The 15,107-nt window shown below is 43.5% G+C and overlaps 1 protein-coding gene across 1 annotated transcript in view; it reads right to left on the minus strand.

The window, feature by feature from the left end:
- tmc3 (transmembrane channel like 3) overlaps positions 1–15,107 on the minus strand; it is a 57,379-nt gene that overhangs the window by 8,873 nt on the left and 33,399 nt on the right. The window contains exons 13-17 of the mRNA XM_088333130.1: positions 13,197–13,451; positions 8,767–8,895; positions 4,280–4,347; positions 4,044–4,172; positions 2,505–2,615 (exon numbers count right to left, since the gene is read on the minus strand). Coding sequence (XP_088189256.1) covers positions 2,505–2,615; positions 4,044–4,172; positions 4,280–4,347; positions 8,767–8,895; positions 13,197–13,451 — 692 coding nt within the window. The remainder of the gene's footprint in view (positions 1–2,504; positions 2,616–4,043; positions 4,173–4,279; positions 4,348–8,766; positions 8,896–13,196; positions 13,452–15,107) is intronic.

Below are 15,107 nucleotides of genomic sequence, written 5' to 3' on the forward strand. Positions count from 1 at the left end.
CACCCCCAAAAAATAGTTTTTGGTCCTATATCTTCCATAGATAAGGCGCACCGGATGATAAGGCACTACAATGGGAACGTCGACAAAACAGTCAGATGATTCAGTCAAACTGATTACCCCCTTAACATTCCCAAAGCTTGCAAAGAAGCAAATACGTGTCGTAGACACGTGCGGATGCGGTGTCCGTACGATGTCACTCAAATGCGTTGTTTCAAATATCATTCGGAAGGTTAAAGTCTTGGAATTCAAGAAATGCCAACCATTCCTTAGTTTCTGTATTCTTTTTTGCTCGCAACTTTACTGTGCATATGACAATAAACACTTGGAATTGAGTTGAATTCACTCAACTCATCACAGCAACATCAAGATCGTTCTAAAAGAAGATACAAATATAAAATATAAAGCCGCATAGCTCACGTTCAATAATGATACGCAACCATGGTCTTCTTACAACCGTGAGTGTAGTAAATCCAGGAGAGTAAAATATTTACAAATACAGACTAATGGAACATGTTTCTTTATGGCGTAGTTTAGCAAGCTTGCTATTCAGTCATCTTTTTCGGCCAATTGCAGGGTTTGTTTTGGCCCTCTAGCCTATCCGAGGCTCCGAATGACTTCAGCAAATAGCGATCGATTTAACTGATGATTGACACATCTTTTTCGGCCAATTGCAGGGTTTGTCTCAGCCCTCTAGCCTATCCGAGGCTCCGAATAACTTCAGCCAATAGCGATCGATTCAAATGATGATTGACACATTGGTTAGCCAATGAAACGCCGGTATATAAATCCCAGCATACACCGCGGACTACTCCACGTTCGGGGGAAAATTGAGTAGGCGGCTGTTGCGAAAGTTGCGAGACCTTGCGATTTAATATTGAGCCATATATAAGGGGCACTGTATTATAAGGCGCATGGTCAGCTTTTGAAAAAAATTAAGACTTTTAGGTGCGCCTTATAGTGCGGAAAATTCGGTATATTTTCTGCACCGCTTAAAAGGTATCCACCTCTAGTTTTGGCTTTCCTTAATAATTTGAGTATTTTTTGCTGTTCTCCAACAAGGTTTTAATGTCTTATATACAGTGAAAAGTCTTTAAATGTATCCACTACCTCTGTGATTTAAAATAAATGATTCCCATCATTTGTGTACGTTTGGTAATGATGTACAGTATAAGGCAGGGGTGTCAAACTTGTTTTAACTGTGGGGCCACACGATAGAACAAACATTCTCTCGGGGGCCCGGACTAATAGATTAGAGAGAAAGAAAGAGAGAGTGAAAGAAATCAGAGAAAGAGAGGGAGAGATTGGGACAAAGAAAGAGAGAGAAATGGAGAAAGAGAGATAGAAGAGAGAAAAGAGAGAGAGAGAATGTGAGAAACAAAAGAGATAAAAAGAGAAATAGTGAGAGAAGGTGCAAGAGACAGAGACAGAGAGAGACAGAGACACAGAGACAGAGAGCGATAGAGACAGAGGCACAGAGAGACACACAGAGGCACACAGACACACAGAGACAGACTGTGAGAGACACACCAAGACATACAGAGACACAGAGACACACAGAGACAGTCAGTGAGAGACACACAGAGACACAGAGACAGACAGAGAGAGCCAGAGACAGACACAGAGACGGACAGAGAGAGCGAGAGACAGACACAGAGACAGAAAGAGAGAGCGAGAGACAGAGACAGACAGAGAGACAGAGACAGAGAGAGCGCGAGAGACAGCGAGAGAGCGAGAGAGAGCGAAAAACACAAGTACAGCGTTTGTGAGAGGCACCAAGCTTTGGCAACATCAAGTGGACATATTTCACCCTGCAGCTCGTTTTTCTCTTGCGCTCCTCTGAGCGTTGTCTCGCGGATTCAATCCCTTAGCGGGCCTGATCCGGTCCGCGGGCCGCCTGTTTGGCACCCCAGGAATAAGGTTTGAAATGAATCATATTGACTTAGCACAAGCGAAAAGAAAAGTAAGTACTTTTGGTCATTGTCAAACATGAAGCCAAACCATCATCTAATATCTCATCTCATATCATTAGCTACACCGCTTATCCTCAGTAGGGTTGCGGGGGTGCTGGAGCCCATCCCAAGCAATAATCGGGCAGTGGGCAGGGGACACCCTGAACCGGTTGCCAGCCAATAACAGGGCACACAGGGACAGACAACTCGCTCGCTCATTCACACCTAGGGACAATTTGGACCGGCCAATCCACCTGAAATGCATGTCTTTGGAATGAGGGAAGAAACCGGAGTGCCCGGAGGAAACCCACGCAAGCACGGGGAGAACATACAAACTCCGCACAGGAAGTCCGGTAGCTGGACTTGAACCCACACAGGAGGTTCCCAAGACCTTAGAACTGTGCCGCACACGCGCTAGCCACTGCGCCGCCGTGCTGCCCATCATGTGATATGTATAATAATATTTTTCAACAGTAGGCAAGCGGTTTAAAGACGCTCATTTAAATATTGTAAAAAATAAAAGTGAATTGAATTAATGGTTAGGGATCTGCTTACCTAAACGGGCCGCAGTGCTGTGATGGTCGATACCTGACTATTGCAAATATGGTGGGCAGCATACACAAAAAGAGCATGAAAAGAAGCATGGCCAAGTAAAAATTATTTGACCTGCAACAAGAGAGACATAGGATTATTAACTATCCTAAAAGTCAGGGCATCAAATTGATGTAAAACGAGCTTTATTGCTAATATTGCTAATATTTATTACTGATATTGCTAATATGAGTAATATTGCTGCGGGCTACCTGATTGGTTCCCTGTCTCTTTTTAAACCCAGTCTTGTCACTCTCCGGTTGTCAGTCCGTCAGCGAACCTCTGTTGTTACAAGGCAAGTATTTTGACCCTGAATCCTGCCTGTCCTGTTTTTGCACCGTTTTTTTCTACCCGTCTGTTCCTGATCTCTCGTTTGTCTCCTGCTCCGACCTTTTATTTTACGGGAAATGGGGAGTCATGCACGTTCGGCAGCAGTCTGGCGGGAAATGATAGGAAGCCAGAGGCTGACGAGATCGATACCAATTGCCCGAGTAGATATTCGACAGATGGGGTAGATACCAGACAGGACGGGACGGACAGGATTGATAATGAAACAAGATTTTGAAATAAAACAGTACAAACTAGACAGGAACGAAAACTGGAGAGAATAATAAGCAGGACAAAAATAGATGGGAACGAAACTAGAAAACAACATTAAACAGGACAAAAATAAACAGGAACAATACCGGACAGGAAATGTTGTTGTAGAATATAAACTTGCATTTGTAGAATAGATTTGCATACATTTGTTCGGGAGACTTGTTGAAATGTAGAAAGACTTGCTTACAGTTGGGAGAATGTTGCTTACATCTCGGGAAGGTCTCGGCGGACGAATTAGTATAAACAATCCTCCTTAAGGGAGGACAAGAGATAACGGCAAAGGGTAAACTGACCCAAACTTAAAAACATTTTCAAGAATGGATGATTACGGAACCCTGGGCATGTACACGTGAAAGGGTGTAGTGTGAAAGGGACGGGGCTAAAACTGGTTACACATGCTGTGTTGAAACTATAAAGACCCACGCATATCTGAGATTCGCTGAGTTTTCTTGTTGAAATTGTTGTATCAATAAAAAAGAGCTCCCTCTTACGTCATTTGATTCCTGCATTCTTTGAACACGTATGAGACGATTTCTCGACCTATCTTCTTCAACAAATTGGTATTATCTTCATCAATGTCAACAGGAAACAGGACCGAGTCAAAACCCACGTCTTGCGGGGCAGAGGTTCGTTGGTGGACCGACAAAGAAAAAGTGAGAGCACTGAGCTTAAACAGGCGCCCAAACAGGCAGGGCCAATTGGGCGCCATGGCAACCATGACACAACTAGTCCGGTCTCCTGCCGAGATCAATTCTACAGAATAGTATTTTTACTCGTTTTACCTAAAAAACGTTTTTGAGCAGGGGGAAACCTTTCCCCCATCAAAAATCAACCCTAGACTTGTTTTAAAAATGTAAACATGACATAATAAAATAATCCTGTCATAGTTAAAAGAAACGTTACCTGGATGCTTTGAAAACCTGCTGATGAGGAACATTACAGGTGAGTACCGCCCAACTCCGGAGATACATTAGACCAATCAGCTTCAACACATTGAATGCAGGAAGACAAGGGGAGAAAAAAGCTCCCATCCTGTGAAAAAGAAAAGGTTTAGTTGACACAGGGTTAGATAAATACAAGCACTCCATTAATATATTAATTATTCAATTGCTGACAATTTGTCTAAAGACGCTTCTTACCAGATCATTCCTTGGTTATAAATCAAGTGTAGGACATTCTCTGCTATTTTGAACTCCCCATATTCAGGCTGAAAATACAAATAGTGAATGGTTAAATGGGCAGCATTTTTTATAGCGCTTTTCAAGTCAGTATATACCTTCTTTACATTATGCTTCTGTCATGATTACTCATTAATTCTACCTGTGCGCCAGCCGCGGGCTTCCTGATTGGTTCCCCGTCTTTCTTAAGCTCAGTCCTTTCACTCGCCTGTTGTCAGTCCGTCAGCAAACCTCTGTTTCTACAAGGCAAGCACTTTGACTCTGACCTCCGTCGGTCCCGATTTTTGCACTCTTTGGCGTCAACAGCTTTGGTCGCTGATTGGCTCCTTGCCACTTTTTAAACCCCCCCGGCTCCCTGTTACCGGCGTCAGACCGTCCTGCGAACCTACGCTTTTGCTAGGCAAGCACAGTACCTTCCGACAATCTCCTGCTCTGTTTTCTCCTGCCTGATTACCTGTTGCTGACCTGTTTCTGGACCCGTTTCTGCCTTTGCTCCCCCATCCCAGTTACAGACCAGCTTTCCTACCACCCACGACTATCCCCGCTCGACACGGAAGTGCCACTTCTGCGTTCCTGCCATCGGCTGCCCGTGTCCGACGATCGAGCAAGCACCGCTCTCTTTTTTCAATAAAACTGAGTTAAACGAACGCTATTGGGTCCTGTCCCTGTCTCTGGCTTGTGACACCCGTTTTCTACCCGTCCGTTCCTGATCTCCCCGTTTGTCTCCGGCTACGGCCTGTTTTTTGACCCCAAACAACGTTTTGCTCTCCTGTTCCGGCTATCGACCTGTTTTTCCCGTCCTCGCCACCACGATCTACCGCTCCAGATGATTCACGTCCGCATTCGGAACTCGTTCCGATTCTGTGCGCGGCTTGCTTCCCGCGTTCAGCGAGCACCCGATTGCGGGCGCTGCCTTTCGCCTCTATCTCAAAAAACTTGTGAGTAAACGTTACGCGATTGGGTTTACCCTTTGTGCTGGTCGTGACAGCTTCATTTAGCCATTCTAGTCTAAAGCTCATTCCCTTTACAACCCAAAGCCATGCATTGTATGATAAAAATAGCTGGTAATAAATTTACTTCTTCTAAATTTCATTGTGACTAAGGTGCAAAGACGGCTCCCAACCACAATGTGCCTCCATCAAAGGACATTCTGTTTTTTTCTATAACGTATGTGTCATGATGACTGATTAATGTCACTGCTGGCTTCCTGATTGGTTCCCTGTCCTACTTAAACTCCGTCCTTTCACTCGCCTGTTGTCAGTCTGTCAGCGAACCTCTGTTTTCACAGGTGTCAGGGTTTCAATGTAAATCTCTTGAATCTCTGTCTCAAGGTAATTACCTTGTTTTTATATTACTAAATATAAAAACAATGTTTCTCATACACACACACACACACATAAAGTAACGTTTCAATAATGAGTGTAATTATATCTCTTGTACGTTTATCAATCTTGTATTCTTTTATTTTGAAATCATGTTCTTGTGTGCACTGATCTCTCTGACGCAAAATAAACGTCCCCCTCTCTCTCTCTCTGTGGATTTCGACCAGGAAGGACGTGAGTTCTTTTCCCTGCCGTTATAATGTAGAATTAAACTATATACATGTATTTTATCTGTGCAGATATAGCCATTAAACAGTCTTAATAATGTTCATCTCTCACAACAGGGCAAGCATTTTTGACTCTGACTCCTGTCGGTCCCGCGTTTTCACCCGTTTTCCACCGGTCCCTTCCAGAGCTCCCCGTTTGTCTCCGGCTACGACCTGTTTATTAACCCCAACCATGTTTTGATCTCCTGTCACGGCTAACGACTCATTTTTTGACCTTGACCACGTTCTGCTCTCCCGTTCCGACTAACGACCTGTTTTTACGTCGACTACACTACGATCTCCCGCTCCTGAAGATCCACTTCCGCATTCGGAACAAGTTCCGATTCTGTGAGCGGCTTGCTTCCCGCGTCCAGCGAGCACCGGATCGCGGGCGCTGCCTTTCCTCTATATCTCAACAGACTTGTGAATAATGTTACGCATCTGGGTCCTAGGTGTGAATGAGCGAATGAGTTGTCTGTCCCTGTGTGCCCTGCGATTGGCTGGCAACCAGTTCAGGGTGTCCCCTGCCCACTGCCCGGAGATGGCTGGGATGGGCTCCAGCCCCCCCGCGACCCTAATGAGGATAAGCGGTACGGCTGATGAGATGAGATGAGATCTGGGTCCTGACAGTATAAACTACAATATTTTCATACCAATATAGGAAGTCACAAAACCGACAACATGGATGTGGCTGATCCTGAGAAATACCGTTACTTTCTGGCTAGTCAGGGACGCATGGTCTGTTAGCATAAGAAGACATAGAACAAACCCAAAACACAGTCAATGGGATTCAGGTAATCACAGAGGTCAGCCTCTGTCATGATTACTCATTGTACTCAACTGTGCCCGCTTGTTTGCCGCCAGCCGCTGCTGGTTACCTGATTGGTTCCCCCTCCTATTTAAGCTCAGTGTTCTCACTCGCCCTTTGTCAGTCCGTCAGCGAACCTGTGCTTATGCAAGGCAAGCACTTTGACTCTGGCTCCCGTCGGTCCCAATTTTTCATCTGTATCCCACTCGTCTGTTCCTGATTCCCCGTTTGTCTCCGGCTACGACCCGTTTTTGACCACCGACCACGCTCTGATCCCCTGCTCCGGCTATCGACACGTTTTTTTTTTCGTTTGAGCACGCTACAATCTCCCGCTGCGGGAGATCCACTTCCGCATTCCGATCCCATGAGCTGCTTGCTCCTCCTGTCCAGCGATCACCGGATCCTTGGCGTTTGTTTCCTCGAGATCCCAATAAACTTTCGTGTGAAACGTTACGCGATTGAGTCGACCATCTGTTTTGGTTGTGACAGTAACAACAAGAGATCGTACAACGTTATTTTTGTCAACAATTCAGCTTGACTATTGTTTGTTGAAGAGTTCTTCATTGCCTCGTCTACATGTCCGATTCTTATCCGGAAGGAATTGAACCATCTTCTGCAAGCACGCAAGAAATACACTTCACTGTCAAAACCAGAACAGAAACAGGACCCAATTGCATGACGTTTACTACAAGTTTTATTGAAAGAAAGTGGAAGGGCTGCGTCCATGATCCAGTGTTTGCTGGACACGGGAAGCAAGTCGCTTTCGGATCTTCCGTAGCGAGCGATGGCGGTGTCAGGAACAGAAAAACTGGTCGGTAGCGGGACTGGGAGAGCAAAGCGTGGTCGGGGACAAAAAGAGGTCGTAAGCCGGGACGGGAGAGCAGACGTGGTCTGGACCAAAACAGGTCAATGTCAATGATTAACTCAAAAACTGCTTTTTATCCGACATGAGACTAAGGGCAGAGAAGCAAGTGGCAAAAAAGACATGTTTGGGGGTACATACATTAACAGTCAGTTCTCGAGTCAAAAGAATGTCCAATTTTTATGAAATAGGAGACTAATGATGCAATATTAAAAATAGATTTTGGACAAAATGAGTGCACCATAGAGTGCAAGTTAGAAGCCTATAAGTAGATATGAAGTCTCCTATTGGTTCAAATGCATCAAAAGGATTGGATAAATTGGTAGAAAGGTTTCATTCAATAGGAGACAAAGGGTACTAACGGGAAAAAAAACAGCCTGCCCAAATCAATCACAGCCTTTGTTTTTTTTGTATTTTCTGAATTTCGAGACAGACGGGAGCACAAACAGGACAGTTGGGAGTCAGGGTCGAAAAAGGCTTGCCTAGTATACACTGAGGTTCGCAGACGAACTGACAACAGGGGATTGACAGGATTGGGTTCAAATACTGACAGGGAGCCAATCAGAACCCGCGGCAGTTGGCGCCAAAGGAGCTCTCTAATACGATTCAATCAAAACAAATTTAATAATAATTGTTGAGCCCTGTAATTCCCGAATAAGGTTTTGCTAAAAGTGCAAAATGTTGACTTGTTAAGTCAGTTATGAAATGTGCAAAGTATACTCGACTACTGGCAGGGTTGGGTAGGGTTACTTTAACTTGATTACTTTCAATTACTTTTGGATGACTCCAATACCAAATATGCTAATAAAAGACAAAAGAAACTAAATATGAATAAAATGATGACTCACAACATGTGGTAAGCCTTCTCTCCTGGCTTTGATCTCTTTGATCTCCAGCAAAACTAACATAAAATGCGACAGAAACAAAATGAAAATAAATCCAAACAGCTTGCCAATATCATTTTTGCCGTTCCATGTATTCCGTTACTCCCCAAGCCTGCACAAAATTTAGTCATTTTATTCATATTTAGTTTCTTTTGTCTTTGATTAGCACATTTGGTATTGGAGTAATCCCAAAGTAATGAAAGTAATCCAGTTAAAGTAGCCCTACCCAACCCTGACTAATGGATGTTGTAATAATTACTAGTACAACCCAATGATTACGAATGATCCTAACCGCGTCCGACTTACAAACTTGCTCTCCAAATCCCAACAGCAACAGTCACTTAGGTACCGAACGGCCAAGCCTCTGATGAAATCGATGAGAAGGATGCTCGCCACTGTGAAGATCATGTCGATGATGGACAGCTTCAGCATTTCCTGGAGGAACAATTACATACATACATCAGTGTTCTCGTTTGCCCGCGTCCCTGCGTCCTAGAGGCATCATTTTTGCTGGGACGCATAGTCTCAAATCAACGTGCGTCCCCAAAATTGTCATTATTGGCCGATTACTTTTTTTTAAACAAAGATATACAGTGGAACCTCGGTTCTCGACCATAATCCGTTCCATTTCTTTGTACGAAAACCGATTTGTACGATCACCGAAGTCGTTTTTTCCCATTAAAAGTAATGTAAAATTGTTTTAATCCGTTCCAACACCCTGAATGTTTACCACGAAAGTAAACATGAAGCTAACCCAGGCCAATCGTACGCTCGCGTTAGCGTAATCTTTCGTACGGAAGATTACGCGAACATGAACGTGTAAAAATAAAAAAATCAGGTTGTTTACACGTCATTTAGCACCCGGGTCTCCACAACAAGTTGTGAGCGATTAAAGGATAAAGAAAAGAATTATGAGTAGGATTTCTTACCGGTCGGCAGAAGCCATGCTGTATTCCTGAAAGAAGGGAAACTCGCACGCCTTCTTCATATTTTGCTATTATTTCTTTCTTAAATGCAATAGTTGTACGCACTACTCCTCTTTTGTCACCTGTAGCAACTTTGGTGCTTGCACCGACCTTCTTCCGAGGCATAATTAGGGGTTAAAACACTCCGTTCACCGATATTAAAAACGAAAGCAAAAGGAAGTGCGCGGTCACGTGACAACAGTTCTTCACGAGGGGTGGGGGCAATCTACACTCGTACGCCGCTCAGCGTCGCCCCTAGCGTACCGGCGTTCGAACTCCGATTTTTTGAACGAAAGGCGAAGCAAGAATTTCTCGAAATTTTTGGTCGAGAACCGATTTGTTCGAACTGAGAGGCGTTCGAAAACCGAGGTTCCACTGTACTGCACTCCAAACTTTTCGTCAGGCAGATCCGCCATTGTTGTTTTGGTATCGCGGTTCGAGTTTTCGTCTGCTCGCCGATCTCGGCAAACGAGATCTCGTTGCTTCGAGATGACGTCATTGTTGTGGTGCTTGTCGTCGAGCGAAGGTTAGGTATAACTCCGAAAAAACAGTTAGTATTAGGTGAAAATCAACACAAAATTGGTTATTTCTTCAATGTCAGTAATAAGTCGAAACATAATGCAGAAAGTGATAACAACGGCAATGATTCCGGCACAAAAAAACGGCGGAGAAATTCATACCTGTATGTTTTTGCCGTACAAAGTACGTTTATTATGCATTTTAAGACGTGTACGACGTACAAGAAAATCTGTACGAAAAAACGAAAATTTGTCAATGATGGGCACCATCCGGTATACACCGACTATCACCAAGCGGCAAATCAATCAAGTCAAACGAGTTCGAGTTGTGTAGTGAAAGGAAGTCCGTCTTTTTTAGAGAACCGGCTTTTTTGGCTCAACTCATTAAAGAGAGCCGGCTCTCAAACGGCTCACGTGCTTTGATGCCTTATATTACGAATGATTATGTTGTATAAAGAAGTTGAGAAAAAAATGAAGTATAAAAGGAGAAAATGAAAAAAAGACAGGTTTGTGGTTATCCGTTTAATCGGTATAGTACCAACTATAATTTGATGCAGAAAATGAATTAATAATTTGATGATTAAAACTGAATGAATATACAGATTTTATTATATTATTTGTCACCGATTTACAATTTCAACCGCGATAACACTTAATTTTGGGGACCCATAAATCTCTGTTGGGACCCATAGATTTTGGAGCATGCGAGTCCCCGGGACCCATCACTTTTCACAGGTCAAATGAACACTGCATACATATGTGTATGATATATTTAAAACACAATGGTGATCTACATATAGTAACTTATTTTTACATATTTTTTATACCAGGAGACGAGAACCTATGACTCATGAGACATATATTGCTCTTTTCGTGATTACACATGGCTTAAACAAGGAATAGGACTGTCACGGTTGCCATGGCGCCCAATTGGCCCCGCCTGTGTGGCACCCGCTGCGGCTCGTTGACAGATTGGTTTCCCTTCTATTTAAGCTCAGTACTCTCACTCACCCTTTGTCAGTCTGTCAACGAACCTTTGCACCCCCAGGACGTGGGTTTTGACTCTGTCCGGTATCCCGTTTGTGTATCCTGTCCGGTATTGATCCAGTCTGTCCGGTATTAACAGTATCTGTTCGGTATCAGCTCGTGTAACTGGTATCGATCTGGTTGGTCTCTTGCTTCCTGTTGTTCCACGCCAGACTTCTGTCTTTCTTCTTACGCCCAGCGATCGCTGAATCACTGGCGTTTTGTGTTAACGTGCATGACTGCCCCAGCTTGTGTGAGAAACGTCACGCATTTGGGTTCTCCTCTGTTGCTGTTCTTGACAAGGACTTGCACAGTCTCTATCATATTCCTTAATGCTGTCAAACATGCAAAGCTGATGCAATACTGATTAAAAAAGGGTTTGGTCTGGTATATCAAGGACACAATTTTAACTACAGTTTACAGGGTGTCACACCTGTAAACTCGGTTTTGGCTGTAAATCAATGAATGATCCTTTATATGGAAGCTCATTAAACAATTTAGGTTCACAGAACAAACTTTAACCCAAAACAAATGTTTTACCCGGAAGCACTAGCAAAACACCCAGAGCAATTTGATTTGATGAACGGTAGATATGGGCGGAGCTATACACAGGACAGTGTGCGCGCATTCTACTTCGCCCAGCGGCGTCTGCACTGAAGGTAAATGCGTTGGTATTCTTGTTTGCAGTATTTTGAGACATTTTTACAAAGGAACTTTGCTTGCACCTCGGTTTGAAACCATTATTTAGGACAAAAATGGCAGACTCAACACTCTTAAGTAGTTGTGGTAGGGAGATAAATTTTAAGTGGTGTATTTGTATGGGACACAACCTCGGGCTACTCAGGCGTTTTTAGGGGTCTGTCTGGTGTCTGCGGGCCCCCCCGTTGGAGACCCATGATATAATATAATTGTAAAGTCCCAGGATTAAGTCAAATCACATTTATTTGTATAGCCCTTAATTACAAATGTCTCAAAGGACTGCACAGGTTACAATGACACCCTCCCCTGATCTAAAACCTACATGCGGACAAGGAAACACTCAAAAACCTCAACATGAGGAAAATAAAAAAACCTTGAGAAGGGACCGCACATGAGGTCATCCCCCTTCCAGGATGACCAGCCTGCAATAGATTTAGCATTGGGTAACAATGCTTCTTCTCCATTCATAGTCAAAATAATCAAAATGTCGGTTATAAAAGCAACATCAAATAAATTGCTTTGAATTGTATTGTCAACATAGTATTTTTTGAAGGGCTTTGATGGGATTGCAATTATTAGTGACCTATATTTTATGTTGACGATATCTGTGTATTATTTGTTATTGCAACATCCGTTACAGCCTGGTCATCGTGGAAGGGGGATTACCTCATGTGCGGTCCCTTCTCAAGGTTTCTTTATTTTCCTCATGTCGAGGTTTTTGAATTTTTCCTTGCCCTCATGTAGGTTTTAGATCGGGGGGTGGTGTCATAATGTCTGTGGTTTGCAATAATCTGACGTCTGTGCAGCCCTTTGAAACTCCTTGTGATTAAGGGCGTCACAAATAAACATGGCTTGACTTTACTTGAGGTTTTTGAGTTTTTCCTTGCCCTCATGTAGGTTTTAGATCAGGGGATGGTGTCATAATAGTCTGTGGTTTGCAATAGTCTGTGGTCTGTGCAGCCCTTTGAGACTCCTTCTGTCATAATTGCCCTATTTGGAACACCTGTGGCAGCTTGATTGGCACCAACAGCCCGGACAAGCTGATTGGTGGCCACACCCTTCTTTAGCCCCCGACTTCAGTTCAAACTTTGCCAGATCGTTGCGAGCTGTTGTGTTTCACTCAGTGAGCGTTCCCGTCCGACCTCGTCCCTGTAAAACCTGTTTCCTGCCTGATTCCAGTTTTTCGACCCGTTTCCGAACCTGACTACGTCTGTTTTGCCTGCCGCCTGCCTACGGCCACTATTACGAATTTGACATCGCCTCTGATCTCCACCTCTGGTCAAACGACTTGCCATTCCCGCCTGTCTTCTTCCGTTCCCGCTCTCCGCCAGTCCTCGGATGAAGCAATCAAGCAAGCCTTACTCTCACTCTCTTTCAATAATATCTGAGAAACGCATGCAATTGAGTCCTGTGTCCGTTCTGGTCTGTGACACCTTCTGAATAAGGGCATACCTATAAACATGACTTGACTTGACTTTAATGTGGTAAAAACAATTTCATATTACTCAAACAAAGTCAAAAACTTTACCTGCCCAACGTAGGTCTCCCAACATTGGTCTTGCTGAGAACGAGTATTTTTTTCAAACAGAGCAGTCTGGTTGAAGATGGTGTCGGAGTGGCTCCTGCTTCTGTTGGTTCTATCAAGCATTGTGGCAATGGTGGCTATGGAGCTGTTGTGGTGTGAAATCCCAGACAGCAGGGTAGACAGGCTGGATGCTGCAGGCTGTGCAATGGTTGCCAAGTACGATCTGGTGTCGGACAAGTTTGCTGGACTCACCAGGATCTAGGAAATATCAATATACAGTCTTTATCTTCCAGAGTTATGGATAAGCAATTCCTCCATCAATTTCCAAATACCGTAAATTCCGGACTATAAGCCGCGATTTTTTTCCCAAACGTTCAACCCTGCGGCTTATTCAGTGATGCGGCTAATTTATGTCATTTTTCTAATGGCCGCCAGCGGCGCTCGAGTACAAAAGGTAAGATTTAGACCGGTGGAATATATGTGCAGAGGAAGACTGCAACTTCTTGGCTTGACTAGCGGCGAGAAATCTTTCACTAAAACTGTCCGCATGCGAAAGGCAACTTTTTCGCAAGTCTGCCAGTGGATCCTGACAGCGTGGGGCAGCATCAAAAAAATCCACCATCACCAACGGGTTCCGAAAAGCCGGTCGTAGACGAGGGCACAGAATCAGGGGTGGATGGGATCGTGGGACGACGTCTATATGACAACGTTTCTTTCCGACACTGTGGAAGACGACTTTGATGGCTTAAGTTCTAAGGAGGAAGATGAGGACGGTTTACCATGATTTTTACAAGTACGGTATGTTTTTTCAACAGACCTATTTACTGTGTTGCGAGCGTGTTGCTAGCGTGTTGCTACCTGTCACAGGCACCGTTTGGGATGAAAGTTATATTATTATTATTAAAGCTTTGAAAACTCTCTTGGTGTACCGTCTTTCTTTGTAAATATGTGTAACCATGTATAATATATATTTGCAACTGTATATTTTTGTAATGTATTTATTTTAGAGACTTATTCTGGTATATTTTGTACGGGCGAATAAAAAATAAGGGGCGGAAACCACAGGGGCTGACGGGAAGTGGACTAAACGTGAGACGTGTTTGTGGACGCGGCGGACAATAGTGTATATATAATTTTTCCCACCCTTACCTTTGGAAATATACACTTTTTTCCTTGTATTACTTTCAACGGGACCCGGACTCTGCAGGTCTGCATCAAACCTTAAGTACCGGTATCATATTCCGTTCATTTTGCCGGCTGTGAATCCTGGACTGTGTACTTTAATGAAGGACATTCAATTTCAATCGGGTTTGGGTTAATTTTGTGTTTGTGTTACATTTTGTAATATAGGTGCGGCTTGTGTAAGTACAAAAACAGTTTTCCTCTTAAAATGTGGTGGGTGCGGCTTATAATCAGGTGCGCTCTATAGTCCGGAATTTACGGTATTTTATTAGGGCTACGGTGGCCAACTTACCACTGTATATTTATTCATTTATCTATTATATTATTGTTGTTATAATTAGGGCCCTAGAAGATAATTTGTAGATGGACCTTATGTTTTTTTTAATTTTCACACTATTTATTAATTAACTTTTCCCCTTAAATTTTAAGGCCTGAGTTGCAAACTATTTTTTTCCAAGTTTTTTTTTATCTCAAATGAAAAGCGCAGAAAAACTTGTAGGGCTTGTCAAAAAATGCAGTCTGAAGCACTTATGAAGTTTTTAGGTTATGTGTGTTTGTCTCTCTCTCTCTCTCCCTGTCTTCCTCTCTCTCCTTCTTTCCGTTTCTGTCTCTCTCTCTCTCTGTCCGTCTCTCTCTTTCTCTCTCACACTCTCCCTCTATCCGTCTCTCTCTTTTGCCCTTTTTCACTCTTTCTCTCACTCTCTCCGTTTCTCTCCCTCTCTCTCTCTGTCC

This window comes from Urocampus carinirostris, chromosome 4 (genome assembly GCF_059441175.1).
Source record: "Urocampus carinirostris isolate Australia breed hairy pipefish chromosome 4, RoL_Ucar_1.0, whole genome shotgun sequence".
Taxonomy (NCBI): domain Eukaryota; kingdom Metazoa; phylum Chordata; class Actinopteri; order Syngnathiformes; family Syngnathidae; genus Urocampus; species Urocampus carinirostris.